The sequence below is a fragment of the Gavialis gangeticus genome, unplaced genomic scaffold, assembly GCF_001723915.1.
Source record: "Gavialis gangeticus isolate Ggan-Ray unplaced genomic scaffold, GavGan_comp1, whole genome shotgun sequence".
In the NCBI taxonomy this organism is placed as follows: Eukaryota; Metazoa; Chordata; order Crocodylia; family Gavialidae; genus Gavialis; species Gavialis gangeticus.
This window is the reverse complement of record NW_017729032.1, coordinates 141,654,245-141,673,540: the sequence shown is the minus strand read 5'-3', so window position 1 is coordinate 141,673,540 and position 19,296 is coordinate 141,654,245. Positions and strand designations below refer to the sequence as shown.

Genomic DNA, 19,296 nt, shown 5'->3' with positions numbered 1-19,296 from the left:
CTGCCACCAGTCCCGCTCTGATCTGGGTGCATGCACCTGCTCCCATGCCCTGCCACTGCTTGCAAGTCAGCCTGTCTGGGAGGCGTGGGGAGGCTGGGTGAGCAATGGGGAGGGAATAGGCCCCACTCCCAGTGCCTTCTGCCACTCATCTGGAGCGCAGCCTGGCCCAGCCTGCCTCACGCAGATCTGGGGGCACCCATGCCCTCCCTGACTGGCTGCACACAGTGCTGCTGAATCTCCTCCAAATTGAATTGGCTATTGAAGCTTCGCACAGCCCTAGTAGTTAGCTGCATTAGTCTGAAGTCAGGCAGAAGGCAGGGAAGATATGCATCTTATAAATTAAATAAAATACAGAGCACCAACTTTTGTGAGCTCAAGATCATCAGATTCATTGGATACATCACTGTTTTTGCTATCTTCATGCTCTTTAGATGAATCTGATTAAATGAATTCGAGCTCACAAAAAGCTAGTGCTCTGTATCTCTGTTAAACGTGCATATCTACTTTGCCTTCTACTATTAGCTGTATCCTCGCCAGTACAATTTAGCAAGGCTATTTTACCAAGAGGCCAGCCCTTAAGTCCACTGTCAACTCACATGTTTGAACCTAAGAAGCCCACCTCAAATTGAAAATAAGGATTAATGATCTACTTAGCAACTGCATGGCTACTTATTACACTTTCAGGAGTTTTCACATGCAAATACACCACATTTCTTCCAAAGCCAGAAAAGCTGCAGACCATGCCAAATGATTTGACACGCTAAGGATCTGACAGCTGAGATGATACTGTATAGCAGAAGCCCTTTGTGACTGCATTAAAACGAGCATGCTCAAGTAAGCAATTGTGCCAATGATATTAGGGGCTTGTATGATGCATTGCTTAAAACACAGTGTACTACTTAAGGTTTTTCTGGTTTTGTTTTTAAAGAGTCAAGGGCTTTAAGATTTAGATATAAGATTTCACAACAAAGTTCCATGACGTTCAGACTGAGGTCTGTCTTCCAAACAAAACTAAATAAATAGCTGCTATCCCTCAATATGGCCTGTAACAGGGACTCAAGCAGGAGCCCTGTTACTTAGACAAGGTCGGGTCAGACTGACCCAACGATGACCCCTACCCAGGTGGGAGGAATTACACACCCGAGACCAGATCGATGATTAGCCCATGAAAAACCAGAATAAAACCGGTGGCGGGAGACTTTCTTGTGCCCAAAGGCAATCAGTCTAAGCTGAGAGAGACAAGGAGCCCATCTGATGACCTGGGAAAAAATGTCGGGACTACAGGACATGAAACAAGAAGATGTCAGGCAAGCTGCTTACCTTACTCCTCAGGCAATCCCAGCGAGTGTGGAGAGCTGAGTCACAGCTAGCGGCTCAGCAGGAGAATCCCAGCAGTGATAAAAGCCCTGGGACGACAGGTGGGCAAGGGGGTCCCAGGCTGGACTAAACCCCAACCCCAGATCCACAGCTTTGTCATGTATGGCGGTGCGGAGAGCAAGAGGATAACCTAGACTGCTCCCAGCACTCAATAGAAGCTAGAAGCATGGGGAACGTGCCTTGCTTTTAAGACAATCAGCGCTTAGACCGTTCAGCGCTACATCACAACTGGAGAGGCATCCAGTGTTGCAAGATCTGCTGGCAACTCAGACATGTCTCACTAATGAGGTAATTGGTGAGACTTCTGTTTCTGTGCTACTTTTCTTTGGGAAATAAACTTGCATAAAGTATGTACCATCTGGGCGGTTTTATTTGATCCTTAGCCATAAGAGACCACTGATCTCCTTTTTTCTCTTGATTTAAAATCGGGGCAGGCGACTACAGCAGGGAGATGCAGCTAGGATCACCCTCCCGCTCACAAAGTGGTGCATTGGTCGCGAAGCCAGTCATTAACAAAACCCGGCAACATGGACACACACGTCCCAACGGACTGGCAGCAGGCGCACAGTATCACTCTCTGGCTCCTGCAGGGGCAACAAGCTCAGCTGGAGGAGATTGTAAGGGTGCATACCCAAGAAGCAGAGGCACGAATCCATCTTCTCTCAGCAGCAGGATTAATGCGAGGAAAATTGAGGCACAGCAGGTGTCACTGGGGAGAGTGGGTGACAGGGCCAGACTTCCCCGGATGTCCCCAGACAGCAATGTGGAAGCATATCTAGAAGCCTTTGAAAGGACAGCCACAGCTGCAAAATGGGACCCCAGCAGCTGGGCAGCATGGATTGGGTCCCTTCTCATTGGGCCAGCACATGCCACTTATTGGGCTCTTAGCAGGGTACAGACCTGAGATTACAGGAAGGTAAAGGAAGCCATATTATACCAGCTAGAGATTTCCACAGAAACCTACCGTCAAAAGTTTTGGGCCTGGAAGGGAATGGAGGGGGCTTGTCCCCGCCTGCTAGCACAACTGCTAAGGGATTTGGCAGAACGGTGGTTATAGTTGGAGACTCACACCCTACAGGAAGTGGTGGATCTCATCATCCTGGAGCAATTCCTGACTGATCTAAGCAATAGCTCTCAGCAGTGGGTGCAATGCCACCAACCCAAGACGGTAGAAAAAGCTTTGCGGCTTGGAGGATTATGCTGCTGCTGAAGGGGACAGTGAAGCTCCTAGGAGAGAGCGACCAGGAGGTCCAGCACTGGGAACTTGACAAGGAACACCTAGGCAGTTGTGACGGGGTGAAAATAACCGAAATCCCAGAAGGGAACTTTGAACCTGGGACTCCAGAGAAGTGACATGCTACAGATGTGGGGAAAAAGGACACCTCTCCCAGTTCTGCCCATGGAAAACCCAGACTGAAACTTCTGTCGATACTACACATGATGAGAAAATGGATTGTAGTTTTGGATGACACAAGGGCCCAGGCTGTCAGAACAAACCAGTGGTCGAGGTAAAAGTTGGAGACACCATCATACCGACAGTGGTTGATACTGGTTGCTCCCAGTCAATGATTCAGGTGGATATTTTTCACTCTAATCTAGGGAGTCCAGAAAGCATGATCTGCATCCATGGGGCTTCCTATATCTATGAATGCAAGACTATTCCGCTTACCATACTCAGTTGCACCGAAGAGATTGCCGTGGGTCTAGCCGAAACCCTACCCCGCCCCATGCTTCTGGGAGGAGACTGGCCTTATCTTGAGGAAGTCATTGCTTGAGTCATCACCAAGAAAGGTGGAGAGTGGGACCAAGACTCTGGAACGGTCTGCTTTGGGGATCCTAAGGAAGGCAAGCAAGATAACCTGGATATGGAACAACTTATAGGCAAGGGGTATTTTTGGGATGAGCAAAGACAAGAGCCCCTGTCCCAGAATATCTGGCAGTCTCAACTGGCAGAAGATGAAGGAGAGGTAGTGGATCACCAGAAAGCTGAGCAAAATCCCCAGTATGAGATAAGAAGGGACACCCTCTATCACAGTGGTCTCCAAAGTAGGGTGCGCGCAAGACGATCCATTGGGATGCGGGAAGAAAATATTAGAACTTCTATTTATATTTATTTTTTAAATTAAGCTTTACTAATATTTAATATACGGCTTGACACTGGCGCCTTCACTCGGTCCGTATGTCAGACAGTCATGTGTCACGTACGGTATGCAAGGTATCCTGAAGGAAGAGTGGGAGAGGTACGGTAGTACAGTATACAGTGGTCTCCAAACTTTGTACAGTGTTACACTGAGTAGTACATATGTATATTTATTTATTTATTTTTATAAATTATAGACATATTGGGGGTGCATGCTCAAAAATTTTTTACTGATAGGGGTGCGTGATCAAAAAAGTTTGGAGACCACTGACCTATCGGGTGGAGAGCCAAGAAGATGGGGAGGAGAAGAGCCAAGTCCTTATTCTCTGTATGTATTGGGAGACCCTGCTAAGGGTCACCCACACACTCCCTATGGAAGGGCATCTAGGATGGGATAAGACGGAAGTGCACCTGAAACAGCGGGTCTTCTGACCCGGCCTTTACAAAATGGTAGAGAGATTCTGTGCAGAATGCCCTGAGTGTCAAATGACCAGAGGGCCAAAACCCAGGAGGGTACCCTTGATATCAATGCCCCTGGCAGGACGGCTATTTGATCATATCGCCCTGGATGTGGCGGGGCCATTTCCTCAGAGCAGATCAGGGTATCAATTTATTTTAGTAATAATTGATTATGCAACCCGCTTTCCTGAAGCAGTACCCCTGAAATCAGTAACAGCTACAGCCATAGCTAGGGCTCTGCTGAAGTGGATTGCATGGGTGGGCGTTCCCCGTGAAATCCTTATGGATCAAGGAAGGAATTTTATGTCCAAAATCCTAAAAAGGGTCTGCCAAGTTTTAAGGATTAAGCAATTGCGCACCTCCATCTATCACCCTCAGACCGATGACCTAGTGGAGTGTTTTAATTGCACCTTGAAAGGGATGATTTGGGCCTGGGGGGATCCCCAGGAGTGGGACGCCACGATACCTCCACCAGGATCAGCTTTATTTGATTCTTAGCCATAAAAGACCACTGATCTCCTTTTTCCTTTTGATCTAAATCATGACAGGCAAGTACAGTGGGGAGACGCAGCTAGGATCACCCTCCTGCTCACATGACTGAACACCCCAACAGAGAAAGCCAAATGCAGACTGCTATGTATTTCATGCAGCTATTGTGTTAAGTGTGTACTTGAAATCTGGGTTAGGCAAATTCCCCTGCCCACAATCACTCTTGCAAGTCAGTGATTTCCAGAAAGTGATTGTGAGAGGACAGTGGTTAAGCAACATATGCAAAGCAAGCACTGAAAACCAATACACCATTGACAAGGTTCAAAACTGCTAGACCAAACTTGTAAAAAGGAATGTCTGAACATTGCATCAAGCACTCTGAGAAACCCATTCCCCTCATTTTGTTCTCAAGTCCAATTACTAAATAAAGATTACTCTTATTAACGGAGAATTTAATCTCTAAACATTCAGATTTTTGCAATTGAGTCTTTCAATACAAAAGCGTACATGAATGTATCCTTCTGCATGTTTCAGCAGCAGCATCCAAGAGAAAAAAGTAAGTTCTTCATCCTTCGCTGCACCATGCCCCAATGTCTACCATACAACTAATATGCTCACTGATGCTGTAGGTTTCTGCTGCAAGTGCTCAATAGGAAATACTTATCAAATGTGTAAAATGTCACCAGATTAAACAGGCCACTAAGTTTGAGTGAAAAGTTTCCAATGTCTTGGCTTACTGTTTTAAGTATCTATGCAATCAAGGAGATAGTGTGCCAACTGATATTCTTTGAGTTTGTTAAAATGTGATTCTGGCCATATGTTTATCCTATATTTTACCATTCAGCATTGTGTCATTTGATTGAGGCTCGCAGCTATGTTTAAAGGGTAGTATTCTGTATTGTAGACAAACCCTAGAGATTTACTTTTAAGAATTCTTCAGATCAGATTTTTTGTGATCTTATGGTCTCTTTGGCAATGTTAAAAAAAAAAAAGGCTGAAATCTGGGAGCAGCTGTCTAGAGAATTCGCTTGATGAAAGGGAGTTCTCCAGCCTGCAGGCAGATAAAGGGAGAGGACATGTTAGAGCACCTGCTATAGCCATTTTCCACCAACATAAGATCCACTTATCCCAAGCAAGGCTGACACAGGAAAGACTCTCTCCTTCCCCCACAAAGTTCTATAATTAAGTAGCTAATTCAAGGATGACACTCATGTAAATAATTACACATCTATATGGCAATGATTGGCCAATGATCCCACAACTAAAAAGATTAGTCCGTTTTATCTTTCTTCCTCTCTGTTTTGTAACACCAATCTGACCAGTGAGATACTGCCAAGAACCAGTCCAATAGCTATGTCAAAGCTCAAGCAGTTAAGTGCAGCAGGCATTCACGGCCAACGACTGCTGAATAAAGCCAGAAAAAAGTCTCCTCCATTCAGTTCCACAAGACATCACTAGAAGGTCCGGCTGAAGACTCCACAGAGGCTCCTGATGCAGAATATGGAACACCTTAGTGAATTAAGCCCTAGACAGGATACAGAAGACATACAGATAACTCCTATCATTAAATACCACCAGCTCAGCTCCCCTTCCTGGTGAGGCAGAAACTTTAATATAAGTAACTCTCACGCTACTTTAAGGAAGTTTGTTAAAGCCTCTGAAAGCAAAGTCAGGTATGAGTAGGTGCTTAAGCTACCTAGTAGCTAGCACTCCATCTCCTAGGTGCAGTAGCCAGCACTCCATCTCCATTACAGCTTCTAACTTTAGTTACACTAGGGAAGCTGAACTGGTGTCAGTGGTAACACATCTTTGCACAGTTTTGCTATTATTGACAAGGCTTCACAATAGTTCCTGTGCTATACAGTATTTCACCTCAACCAGGACTTCATCCAGAAGCAGTGTAGAAGAATTACAAGTTTCTTTCAATGCCAGGGCCACATTTTTGTCTTGTGCATTGTGTTATTAAATAAGACCTAATTCTCTTGGCTCTTACCAACTCATGCATACATTGTCCTGTCCTCCCCTACTCTTCCAAATGTGATACTGCAATGATATCACTTTTCACAGAAGCTTGTGATTTTTTATGAAGAGGCTTTGTTAAGAAGCACAGGTCTTGAAATATTTACAAGACATCAAAAGATTAAAACTGACTTGCTATGGACTCATGTAAGCCCTAAAAGCAAAACATGAAAACAACTGCCTGGGGCTAAGGCAAGTAATCTGCTCCGTTCCACATACTGCCAAGTCTCAGAACAATTATTATGGTGGCATCCCTGGACCCTAACCAGAAATTCAGGTTTTAATTAGTAACCTCTGTCACTGGTGTCTCGAAGAGGAAGCCCTTATTGACCCCATCTAGCTGCCTGGAAGGCAACAGGAACTATTCCTACTATAAGCCCAGAGACTTTAGTGGAAGAAGGGAACTGTTGTGTTATTTTCCATCTTCTCCCACCCTTCATTGCTGGTTTCTCTTTTTATACTGCTTCTGTCATATTCAGAACATAAGAATATATAGGAACTGCCATTTACTGGTCAGACTGTAGGTCCATCTTGCCTGGTTTCCTGTGTCACATGGTGGCAGAGAGCAGATACTGAAAGGGAAAATGAATAGGGGATGACCAGGTTTTTTCCCCCACTACCATTCCTCTCTCTTGCAGCCTCCAGCATTTAGTCTAGGAAGTGGTGACTCAGAAGCTGTGCCCCTAATTCTCACTAGCTCAACAGCTACTGATGCACCTTTCCTTCAAGAATTTGTCTAATCCCTCTTTTGAATCTGGCTAAACAATCAGCTTCCACAAAACCTTGTGGCAATGACCTCCACACTTTTAATTGCATGCCGTGTGAAAAAAATCCTTTCATTAGTGTTAAAATGACTGTCTACTAGGCACCATGGGACTCCAGAAAGAAAGTGAAAACAAGAACTGTAACTTTGCTAGGGCTGAAAAAGTCACCTACACACTCCCGATGACACCACCACAATCAGATCATACTGGTAAGTCTTCTGCAAGCATAACAGCTTGCAGGCTTTAAAAGTGAAAGATGCCTAAAGCTAATACAAGCTCTATACATCTCTCATGAAGCAGATCTTAACAGACACTGAGCTCACCCAGGCACACCTCAAACACTCAGCAGCCACATCTCCAGGCTAGCTTGCCACCAGGCTGGCACAGTTCATGCCAGGTGTGTGGTGTACAGGCACCTGCACAGAAGCCCCAGCCTGGAGACCTACAGCAGCAGTTCTCAATCTGTTTAGATTCAAGGGCCCCCTCATAAAATACCAACTCTCCACTTTCACTCTACTTTTGACTATGGAAAAACAACAGAGCAAGTCTTGTGGCAAAAAACTCAGAAAGACCACAACCGGTCAGAACAGCTCAGGCACCGGCGGATTCCTAGTTGAAATCTCAGGGTGGGAGCTGGTGAACTGTGGCTGCTCATTGCTACTGTGCAGTAGCACTGGGAGGCACTAACCGTGATGCAATACTACTGTGCAGTAGTGTCAGAAGAAAAGAAACGTGGGGATATGACTACGTAGTAATGCTGGTTACTGTGCAGTCATTTAGTACTTGATTATGCAAGTACTAAATGCACAGTAACAACTGCGCAGTCCACCACTCGTGTGGATGTGGCCTGTGTGTAGGGGTTTGCACCTCTAAGGCTAAAAACAGACCTTGTTTCCCTGGGAACTGATTTTCCTGGCCTTCAATTCATAGTTTTATAGTTGGTAGGATCAGAAGGGACCTGAGCAGATCATCAAGTCTGACTCCCTGCCTTGGCAGGAAAGAGTACTGGGGTCAAACAACCCTGGCAAGGTGATTATCTAGCGTCCAAACAGACCAGGGAACAGTAATTTAGGCTTAAAACAGACAAGGAAAAATGTTAACTTGAATAAATCACAAGTCTATAGTACAAGTTGAGTTGAACCATTCACAGGTACTTAGAGCATGGAGCTGGGCAGTATGCAAGGTCTGGATTTGACGCAGCACAAAACTCTCAGATGAGAATTAAACCCAGCAGTCTGTTAGCAGGGGTATTCAGAGGTGCACTTGCACTCCCCTCCAATTTCAGCTCCATCCAAAGTTTAAAACCAACTGCCCCGCAGCAACATTTCTAATCAGGCAGCACTGAGGAAACCATTTCTCTTCATGGCTCATTAACAGGGATCCTGGTTTTCTGATTAAAAAAAAAAAATCTTCAATCTTCAGACTTAAAAAAGTAACCGCAAAGCTACATTTCTCCAAGATTAAAATGAAACAAGAGTAATATATAAATATCTACAGATAGATCGAGTTAATGCCATTTCATTTTAATCATGGAACTATGTGGATTTGTGGTTATTTTTCTTAATCTGAAAATTGGGGATTTTTTTTTTTTTTTAAATTAGAGAAAACCAGGATCCCTGCTCATTAATAATCTACCTGCTTCCTTGTAAGCTCTTCAGCCCATGGGTGTGAAGGCCCCCTTTTTAACAGCCTTCATGTTCCACCCCTCCAGCCCAGGCCGGAAACGCCAGCAGCCCTGCTCTGAGTCCGTACACTGGAAACCCCTGATTGAGAAGCGAGTTAGGTCTGTGATAGTCTGGGCAATTACAACATCTCAGTCACTCTGCCATTGGCTAGGAGGGAATTTAGCCTGGGGCGTTTCCAGACAGCAGAATTTGAGCAGAGCAGAGGCACTGCCCTGTCTTGGCCCCTAGGTGCCCTCTCTCATGGATGCTGATCCAGGACCAGCCTTTTGTTTACCAGCTGGCCATGCCCTGCTCCTGGGAACAGCAGCTCCCCCCTCCCTGCCTTGCAGGCAGCTTTTACCTCCCTCTAAGCGACACTCCTATTTTTTGGCTTGGCTCCTAAATGAGTGAGTGAGCAAAGCTGCTTATTTCTCCTCCACAGGAGAGAACTGCGCTGGGGCAGCTTTTCTCAGGCCACGGGTCACGATTCACAAGTGAGTTGCAAATATATATACGGAAGGGTGCGGAACAAGCTTTAAAACCAGATTCCCCTTTAAAGAAGAGAAAAAACCGAGGGTTTTCCCTTGCTGGCTGGCAGAACTCCGGCCTGCGAGGCACTGCTTGGGGACCCTCACCTGGGGGTGGGGGGGGTGAGGGGCACTGGGTTGGGACTGGCCATGGATGTTTACAAGTGGGTCCTGGTACATAAAAGGCTGAGAGCTGCTGCTCTGTGGGACGAGGTCCCTCCCCCTCAGCACGCCCCTCTTCCCAGCCCCAGGTCCCGCCCAGCAGGGCACGGGCTAATAAAACCGGCCGTTCGTGGGTAGGGGGGGCTGGAACGCGGGGCGCGCGGGGGGAGCCGCCCCCAGCCCAACGGCCCCTCCCCCCGCGCCCCCATTGGCTCCCCGGCGCGGGCGTGGAACCCCCAGCAGGGCCCCCCTAGTCTAGAGGGGGGAGGACCCGCCTCTTACCGAGCAGCGCGGCAGCAGCGGCCAGGAGCACAGGAGCGCGGGGCCGGGCCATGGCGGAGGGAACAGAGCGCAGGGAGCAGCTGAGCCGAACAGAGAACCCCCCCGCCTCTGGAAGCCGGGCCGGTCATATGACCGCTGATGTCACCGCCCCGCACCATCGTCACGTGACCCGCCCCTTCTTACCGGAAGGGAAACCGGTAAGAAGGGAGGGGGGACTATTAAGGAAGCATTCTCGCGAGAGTGGCGCCGTTTCTCACAGTAGCCTAGCACTAGGAGTTAACGCAAACCTTGGGGAGAGGGGTTAGAGCTCCCCGAGCAAGCTGCCCCAAACCCGGCAGCACCGGTGCCCCATTGCTCCTGAGCTTGCGTACAAGCCGCCATCTGATTGGTTGCTTGAACCCCGCGGCGGCCAATCAGAGTTGTCCTTGGGAGCCTTTTACTCCGCCTCTCCCTCCCTGCTCCTCAGGTGGGACTGAAGGGAAGGACTGAGCCTGCGGTTCGGGGTGGTCCCACCCCCTGCTGCATCATAGCCGGCGGAGGGGGCAGCGCGCGGCCTTCTGCATTGGGAAACATAGCAACGCGCTCGGCAACGCTGTGACGTCACAGAGCAGAGAAGGAAGAGTCATGGTACCTTGTTAGTGCAACGATGAGCAGGGATCCTCGTTTTCTCCGAGTAAAAAAAAATCCCCATTTTTCGGAAATAAAAAAGTAACCCAACATCCACATTTTTCCATGATTAAAATGAAATGTCACTGGAATATTTATGCATATATTTATTTATTAATGGCGTTTAATTTCAATTACAGAAAAATGTGGGTGTTATTTTTTATATCTAAAAAATGGTATTTTTTATCAGAGAAATCTAGGATCCCTGATGTTTGCAGCGCTGCGGCTGGGAGAGCTGCTGTCTAGGTCTGCAGCCTGCCATGATCTGTGTTCAGAGTGATGCTGTCTGTGGTGCCTGCCCATGTGACAGACCAAGTCCCTATGGAGAATTTTGGACTTTCCTTGTAGGGCTCTTTTGGGCCATGTCACCACTTGTTGCTTGTTACCTGACCCTAATAGTGCAGTGCAGTGATCTACTGGGTGCCACAGCACCCCAGGGTGCTGAGATCCATTCAAAGGTGCTGTGGAGCACCCATCGTAGCACTGCTACATGCGCAAACCCGAGCCACAGGATGAACCCGCAGATTTCACAAAGGAACCCATTGCGTTTAGAAGGTTCTACCCTACTGGGATCTTTGAGTTGTTTGCAGCAGACAAATCATTATTTTTCCATAGTTAAAAAACCCATAAAAAAATCAAACAAACAAACAAGGGAAAACTAGGAGCTGCGTTTCTCTGAGCTAGGCCTTAAGTCTAAAAAGGCCAAGAACCCCACTGAGTTTAGCATCTGTCCAAAGCCAGTGACTGGGAGTAGGGAATAAATGAGCAAAGGAGCAGAATGTGTGGATCAACTCATGAACATTATGGAAAAGGTCTACCTGGGCAACATAAGGGAAATACTCATAAGACCATAAACTGGCCATACATTTCTGCAGGGAGCTGAATTTTGGAGTAACGGACAGTTAATAGAGACAGGCTTTTGCACAGCAGGGGTTAAGGACAGGGGTGGGGAGGTAGCAGCATTCAGCTACAAGACTGGTCAAGTTCAAAGACAAGGCACAAGCTAGCTGCTTGCCTACTGTCAGACCCTGAAAAGGCTGAGCTAGATCGCAGGGTATTGCATTCAGTAATTTTGTGTTTCGGCTGTATTTTCTCATGCTTGGTCTTTCAAATAAAAAGCAACAGTATGCTCAGAAACTCTGTGTAAAGCCTATCTGCCATGCCTGCTCTGGAAACAGATTGCAAATTAGAAAAGCTCATAACCTTTGCTGTGATTCTCAGAAAGGGAATGCTTCAGCCCTAGGGAGTCCCTTCACTGCATCTGATGAAGCTTGCAAGCCCTCTGCTTACCAAAGCTTATACTATGAGTCTATAAAGGTGCAAATCTACCCTGCCTTCTGCCTGAGCTCTAGCTACTGAACAGTCAGTACTAGAACTAAGTATAGGTAGGCTTCAGCTCTCAGGTATTGGCAATGATAGAGCATGGATCAGCATCTATGATGGCAGCTACAGACTCTTAAGATGGGGCAATGCCTTGGCTCCACTCAGATTCTTAAGTCTTAAAACACTCAGGACATCCATTAATTAAATTCCCTGGTACCAAATTGCTAAGTGATTGAGGTGATGTAATTGTCCAAACTGTTACAAATGTAACTCATTTTACATAGACCAGGGTTTTTAAACACATGGCCACAGAGCTGTTCCATCCAGCTCACTGGGCTACTAGCTTTTGGGGGGTAGGGGTAGAGAGTGTGACCTTCACAGAATTTGGGGTCACTAGGCATCAGTGGCACAGGGGGTAGAACAACGCCTGTGCAGATACAGTTCTTGCTTACCCTGCTGCTGGACCCTACTACTACCACCTGGACCTCTGCCACCACTGCCCATAAAACACCAGTGCTCCCAGACATGCCACAGCTACTGCTGGCCCCTTGGATCTAGCCCAGGAGGAGCCCAGAGGTCCAGATCCAGAATTTGATACTCCTGTCATAGATCAAATGACAATGGCTTTGGTCACCAATGACATGGTCAAAAGTGTAGCTGAAAAATTGCTTACTCATTTGATCAGCATGCAAACAGTCTAGCAAAAAGCAGAATTCATAAATCTTATTTTTTCTATTACTGTACCAGTGAGAGTAACTTGGCTAACAAGTTCCAGTCCACTGGTATGTTTTTGTAATTACACAGATGAGAATTACCTGTTGATTACATCGCTTCCTCAGGCAGACATAATTCACTGGTTGGTGAAAATGTCTCTAGAGAATACTATCAGTTTTTGTAAACTACTGTTTTTGTTCATCAAAACACTTGTTGAGTTAAGAGTCTTTTGTTGGGGTGAATGAGCGAGGGGAAGGAGAAGTAGTAGTGATATGCACCATTGTTTAACATATATCACTGGACTGCTGTTTGTTACTGCCAACTTAGTCTGATGATTCTCAGCTGTGGTGTTGCAAGATCCTTTGAACATTGACAAACAGTATTATCTCTGTTAGGTGCGCAAACATCTACGCAGGATTCCCAAGACAAACCCAGAGATTTCTAACAAATCCATAGTGTCAAAAACATTCTGACCTGTTGTGGTCTTCCTGAGTTCTTTGCCATAGAAGGATTTACTCCTATTTTCTGTAGTAAAAAAACAAGTGAAAACTAAGAATACGCATTTTCTGAGGCATGTCTCAAGTCCAAAAAGATTGAGAAGCATTGCTTTAATCTGAAGAATCTTCTGCTCCATTAGCCTTATTATATGTACTTTTTTTTCTTTCTTTTTACTTTTAATATTTTTGCAGACAGACTGGATAGATGTGATATGAACACAGATCAATCAGTCAGCAAATCTGCCTTTAAACTAACACTAAACTGCAGACTGAAAAATTGATTTAAGTGCCACAGTCACAATGTGGCTAAGAAATTAATATTTAATATGCAACAAAAAGGTTTTATTTGAATTAATGGAAGATTCAAATATTAAAACAAGTCTACATTAAATTACAATGTTAAATAACTTTTAAATACATTTATTATACTAAAGATACGCGAGGTTTATCTTCTAACCATAGTGGAAAGGGAACAAAAATAATTCAAAGAATGCAATACAATGAATGAAAATAGATGAGAGAAAGGACTTTAACAAAGAAACTCAAGAGATCTTTATGTTTAACAATGTATTCTTAAGGGAAAGTGATCTTTTAATTTATGCACAAAATTACATTACATAAATTTAGTAAGGTACTTTTCAAGAAAATATTGCTTAGTTAAATTCTCATTATACCATGATCAAAACTCCTTTGGTAGCTTTTAATTAGAATCAAACATACCATTATGCAACTCCTGTAAAATAAACAGAGGCTTCTAAATATTACCACAAAAAGTATCTTCCTTATAGTTACAATTATCTAACAGAACTACAAGTCTTTCAGTCTTCAATTCAAATCAACTTACATATATACAATATGTAACAAGGTACTCACAAAATCCTTAATCTCTCAAGACAAAAAGCTATGCTTTCATAACTTCAAGACTAAAAGTCTTTAAGAAAACTTTTTTTCTTTTTAGTGTAGAGCACACTGTACAGTAATTACACTGTATGCGACTCTAAAGGCAAAACTAGGTTTTACTGCAGTTTTACATAAACAGTGATAAAAAATTGTTGTCCAAAAGCAAGATAGGATCAGTTGGATTCACTCTTCATTACCCCCAAAAGCAGGACCCTCCCATCCCCACCCCCCAACCAAATATCTTAGCTAACTTATCATACAGTTCTCTATAGACATTAACACAGTTGTCCCCTTGGCACTTCAAAGATCTCACTTCAAAATCTGATTTATCCAAACCAGAGAGAAGTTTAGAATTATTTGAAAGAAAATTAAAATGTGAAGATACTAGTATTCATGGTGCAGAATTTCAGAAATTTAGTGTATTTCAACAACACTGTTTGTTTGTACATAAGTATTCATGAATTAAGGGTTTTTAAAAAGATACTCAAACAATCCTTGTAGCTAAAGAATGCAGCATTAAGGGTCTGTATGAATGTGCAGTGAATAAACCTGACTTGCATCTCAGAGAAAGTTACACAGAAAAATTTTATCTTCCCATCCAACTTCAAAGATATTTTTAAACAAAATAGTAGAAACACATTTGGAAGAACCCAAAAGAACAAAAGGCATAACTAAAAGAAATAAAAATGTGCCATTTAAAATCGCTAAGGAGTCTTGACAAGGTCGATCCAATTACCATCTCCTTTGCTTCTTTTCCACAGCAGTGCATGCAGCTAGTTGAATAATATGTATCAACCAGATATCTGCTAAAAGTAGAGTCTGGAAACAGCATAGTTATTCGTTGTCCTGAAGATATATTTGTGTATTTAAAAAGGGATTCTCTCTTCATTATGCAACATAGTGATACTGATTGGGGTTGTCTTTGTCTCTCTCCATATAGTCTCTATCTATGAGAGATTCAATCCTCTTTTTCAAGTCTCCAGGCTACAAGAAAAAGATACATTATTAAATACTATGCCAATTATAAGTGAAATATATATGGAAGTAAATTTTTATCTTTATTTTCAAACTAAAGAAACCTTTATTTTCAAAGTTGGGGCAGCTATAAACTGTATAACAAAATACACCATTAAATTAAACATCTATTTCTCAATATAAACTCCTGGCATAAAGCTGCTGACATTTTTGTTCCTTTCTATTAACACAGGGGTTTGTTGACTGTGGGTACGCGGCGATGAAGCGCTGCCATCCTGCACTATTGCCTCACAGAAGCAAGGGCCGCATAGATGCCATGCTACTGCCACTCGTCACCCCCGCCTTCCCGCTCCACGTCTGACCACTCGCCGCCACCCTGCATCCAGCTACTCACCTCCCACCCCCCCGGGAGTGCACTTATTAAAAAGGGGGTTGCTGGGGGTACACTTATTAAAAAAAGGTTGAAAACCCCTGTATTAACATATACACTTTAATATCTGAATTGGTGATTCAGCTATAACATTCTGCACTATTCTTCTTCTTCAACATCTAACAAGGTTTAAGATAAATGGAAAAATTGAGCAACACTTTCTAGTATTTTTAAATAATGTTAAGATGGTTCAAAGTTCACTTACCTTAACTGGAAATTTCAGCTGATTATACAATTCAGAAACAAGAAGGTTATGACCAAGTGTCTTTCTTATCTTCATTATTCGTACAATAGCAGCATCAATCTGATATTGTCTGTCTTGAAATACTCTTTCAGTTGTGCTCACCTGTTCCTCAACCTGAAAGACAATCAGAAAAGATGTATCAAGCCATCTTTCATCTTTAATTCCTCTGAGAATTTGGTTAAGCTTTGGAGAAGAATATACAGCTAAGACATTAATCAGAATGTACATTCATGCTTTACCCGAGAGAGAGAGGTGGACAGACACAAACCACTGTGCATCTAAAACTAGGTTTCTGGGATACCCTGGTGTTAGAGGAGACAGAATGCATAAGCACGGTAAATTAAAATACTGTATATACTCGAATCCAAGATGAGTTTTATTCCTTCCATTCAACATATGGGAAAAAAGCCCCTTATCTTGGATTTGAGTACAGAGCAGGGGGAGGGGCTACTGCTGCAGCTCCAGCGCTGGCTCTGATCCGGGCTTGGGGTCAGAGCTCTAGCTACTGCCCCTCCCCCATCTGCCTCCCACTTTCCCCCTCCCTGTCATCTCTGCTTGGCCTCCCCACTCCTGCCCTACTTACCCTCAGTCATGGCTCTGAGCCTCCGCCAGCCTGGGGAACACAGCACATGGCGACTGCAGCCCCTGCCCAGCCAGGCAGCAGCTCCAGCTCCAGCTTTGACTCAGTCCTGTGGCCAGGTGTGGAGCTACCACCGCTACAATCACTGCTGCGTAGCTGGGCAGGGGTCAGAGCCACCATGTCCTTGTTATCCCTGGCGAGAACAAGGCTGGAGTTGGAGCCAGAGCTGTGACAGAGTAAGCAGGGGGTGGGGGAAGGCACAGGCACTATGGGGGGAGAGAGAGTAGGCAGTGAGAGAGTGGGGTACATGGCAGGAAACAAGCTACAGGGAGGCACAGTACTGTGGGGGAGGGCAGACTCCAGGGAAGTAAGTGGGGGTGGCGGAGGAGGAAGGCAACAGGATGCAGAGGTCAGGCCACTTAACTCTTCTAACCACTTGTCCCCCCACTGCCTGCGGTTTCCTCACTGCAGTAGTGGTGGGGGAGGGATGAACTTAACCCTACAATAATTACATTCTATACGTGCAAAATTATAATAAATTAATAATTTTTCATAAAAATAATTATCGGGGGGTCATCTTAAATTGGAAGTCATCTTGGATTCAGGTAAATCTAGTTTTATAAAAACTGAGCTTGGTAAATCACACTGTAGTTTAAAAATCATTTAGAATTGTTTAAATAAATACAAATACAGATGAACTCTGCATAGAACTCTGACAAACAAAGGCCTTCTGAAATACAGTGTCATTTCAAGGTTATGTATTTCAAGGACCTGCCTGAACACAAAGGCAAGCTAAATAACTGGTCATGCTAACCAACGTGTGCTGAATATACTGAGCTGGGACTCAATCCTGACAGACAGCTATAGCAACTGCCACAACAGAAATAACACTGGCATGTTAGTAACCTCTCACCCTTCAGGTAAAAAAACAAAGCAGCTCATCTGTTAATGGCATTTCTTCTGATTTGTTTATTAAGAATAGAGGCAATGCCTTAACTGCACTGGGAAACAGTAAAGATGTACTGAAAGGCATGCAAGATCATATTACTTAGGACACATGCTAGCAGACAGATTAGAATGCATTCTCCCCTCCTAAAAGGAAAACAACCTAGTGTATCAGCGCTGTCAGAATGTGGATAAGCAAGTCAGTGATAGTTTAATCAGAAAGCATGCAAATAAGAACAGTTTTAATACATACTGTTTCTTTCATCTGTATCTGGTTAATCTTGATTCTAAACAATCTATGCTTGAAATCACCATTAAAGATGAATTTGTCTTCATCTTCTACATCCTTGCCTTTTGGATTTTTAATCAATACTCGTGCTTTACCACAGGCCAAAGACTGCAAGGTTCTTCGCAATTCACTGTCCTCTGTAAACAAGTAAAAAAAAATGCAAGAAAAACTCACCAGAATGTTGAAAAATTACTTTTTTAATGTATAAAAGCAATTACAAAAATTCTCCCGTACTTGAAATAGGTTGGCATTAATTTATTTTAATTCATTCCCAATTATACAACATTTTAACTCTAAGGCCCCCTGTACACATGCAGGGAAGGGCACAATGGGATCTAATGCAAGACTGACACAATTGCACCTCCTGCCATGCCACAAGTGCATGGTACGAGGTGTGACTGTGGTATTGCACATTAGATCTCATTGCACCTTATTGCCAGTGAAAAGGAACCTGATCCCAAGCTTCCCCTGCACTGGCAAGAAACAAGCTCCCACAGCTGGGTGCCCCATGCACCCCGGTTGAACCTCAGGCCCTAGGGATCGTGGCAGCTGCAATCCCCAGGGTTCAGGAGTTTCATGTACTCCCAAAGCCCTAAGGCAGCCATGACACCAAGGGCTCTGGGGTGCATGAAACCCATGGATCCTGGTGATTGTGGCTGCTAGGATCCCATAAGGCTCAGGAGTTTTACGCTGGGCATAGTGCACCCCTACCGCTAGCAGCCCCAACAGCCGATGGGGCTTCCAGTTGCAGGGGAGACCCTGCTACGTGTGCATATTAAAGCTTGGTAGCAACTAGCTATAAAATTAGTACACATTTTTGAGGCCTAACTTTATAGCCGGTTGGTACTTTTTATTGTGAGACAGCTATTTTGCATGTGTAGATGGCCTCCAAGTAATTTTGCAATTAGCCAGTTAATTGCACAATACCCGTACCATGTCGATGGGGTCTAAAGGCCCACCCTGCAGCTCTTAAATGTAATTCTGGACTGTAGTTTCAGCATTGTACAAGACATGAATAAACCCAGTCTCAACCTTGGAGGCCACATCCAGACAAGCACAGCAGTATGGTACGTGGTGCTGCAAATATGTCTGCGGCGCCACACACTGCATATTCAGATGTTCTCCATGCTGCAAGGGAACGTTTCCTGTGTGTGCACTGAGTATCACCTCACTAGACCTGTTTGTGATGCACCGACTTATGCAAGAAAGGGTGCAGTTAGCTTTATTTATTACCTCATCACACTGGTGACTCATGTTCATTTTGGAGTCATCTACGACTCCGAGATCCCTTTCTGCAGTTGTGCTACTTAGAGTGGTACCTCCCAGGCTGTAGGAGTGTTGATGATTCTTTCTCCCCAGGTGCAACACATGACACTTATCCTTCTTAAACTGCATCCTATTCTGTTCCACCCATTTCCCCAGCCTGTCCAAATCAACCTGGATTCGTTCCCTGCTGTCTAGTTTGTTTACCTCTCCCCATAGTTTGGTGTCGTCAGCAAACTTGGACAGGGTGCTTTCTACTCCCTCGTCCAAGTCACTAATGAAGAAATTGAATAGTACCGGTCCCAGGGCAGAGCCTTGGGGGACTCTGCTGCCCACATTTCTCCAGGTAGAAACCGACCCATCCACCACCACTCTCTGGGTGCACCCCAAAAGCCAATTTTCTACCCACTGGACTGTGTAATAATCTACATTGCAACTGTTTAGTTTATTTATAAGACTTGGGTGTGACACTGTGTGAAAGGCCTTTTAAAAATCTAAGTAAATAACATCTACCTCTGTTCCTTCATCCAAGCATTTTGTGACCCAGTCGTAAAATGAAACCAGGTTAGTCAGGCAGGATCTGCCTG

At 44.6% G+C, this 19,296-nt stretch overlaps 2 protein-coding genes across 3 annotated transcripts in view; both read right to left on the bottom strand.

Annotated features, from left to right (window-relative positions):
- LAMP1 (lysosomal associated membrane protein 1) overlaps nucleotides 1-9,986 on the bottom strand; it is a 55,181-nt gene extending 45,195 nt beyond the window's left edge. The window contains exon 1 of the mRNA XM_019524115.1: nucleotides 9,884-9,986. Within this exon, the coding sequence (XP_019379660.1) occupies nucleotides 9,884-9,935 (52 nt within the window). The 5' untranslated portion in view covers nucleotides 9,936-9,986. The remainder of the gene's footprint in view (nucleotides 1-9,883) is intronic.
- Nucleotides 9,987-13,408: 3,422 nt separating this feature from the next.
- CUL4A (cullin 4A) overlaps nucleotides 13,409-19,296 on the bottom strand; it is a 74,972-nt gene continuing 69,084 nt past the window's right edge. For both annotated transcript variants that reach the window (XM_019524114.1, XM_019524113.1), the window contains 3 exons: nucleotides 17,411-17,583; nucleotides 15,594-15,746; nucleotides 13,409-14,967 (listed from right to left, as the gene is read on the bottom strand). In XM_019524114.1, coding sequence (XP_019379659.1) covers nucleotides 14,872-14,967; nucleotides 15,594-15,746; nucleotides 17,411-17,583 — 422 coding nt within the window. In that variant the 3' untranslated portion in view covers nucleotides 13,409-14,871. The remainder of the gene's footprint in view (nucleotides 14,968-15,593; nucleotides 15,747-17,410; nucleotides 17,584-19,296) is intronic.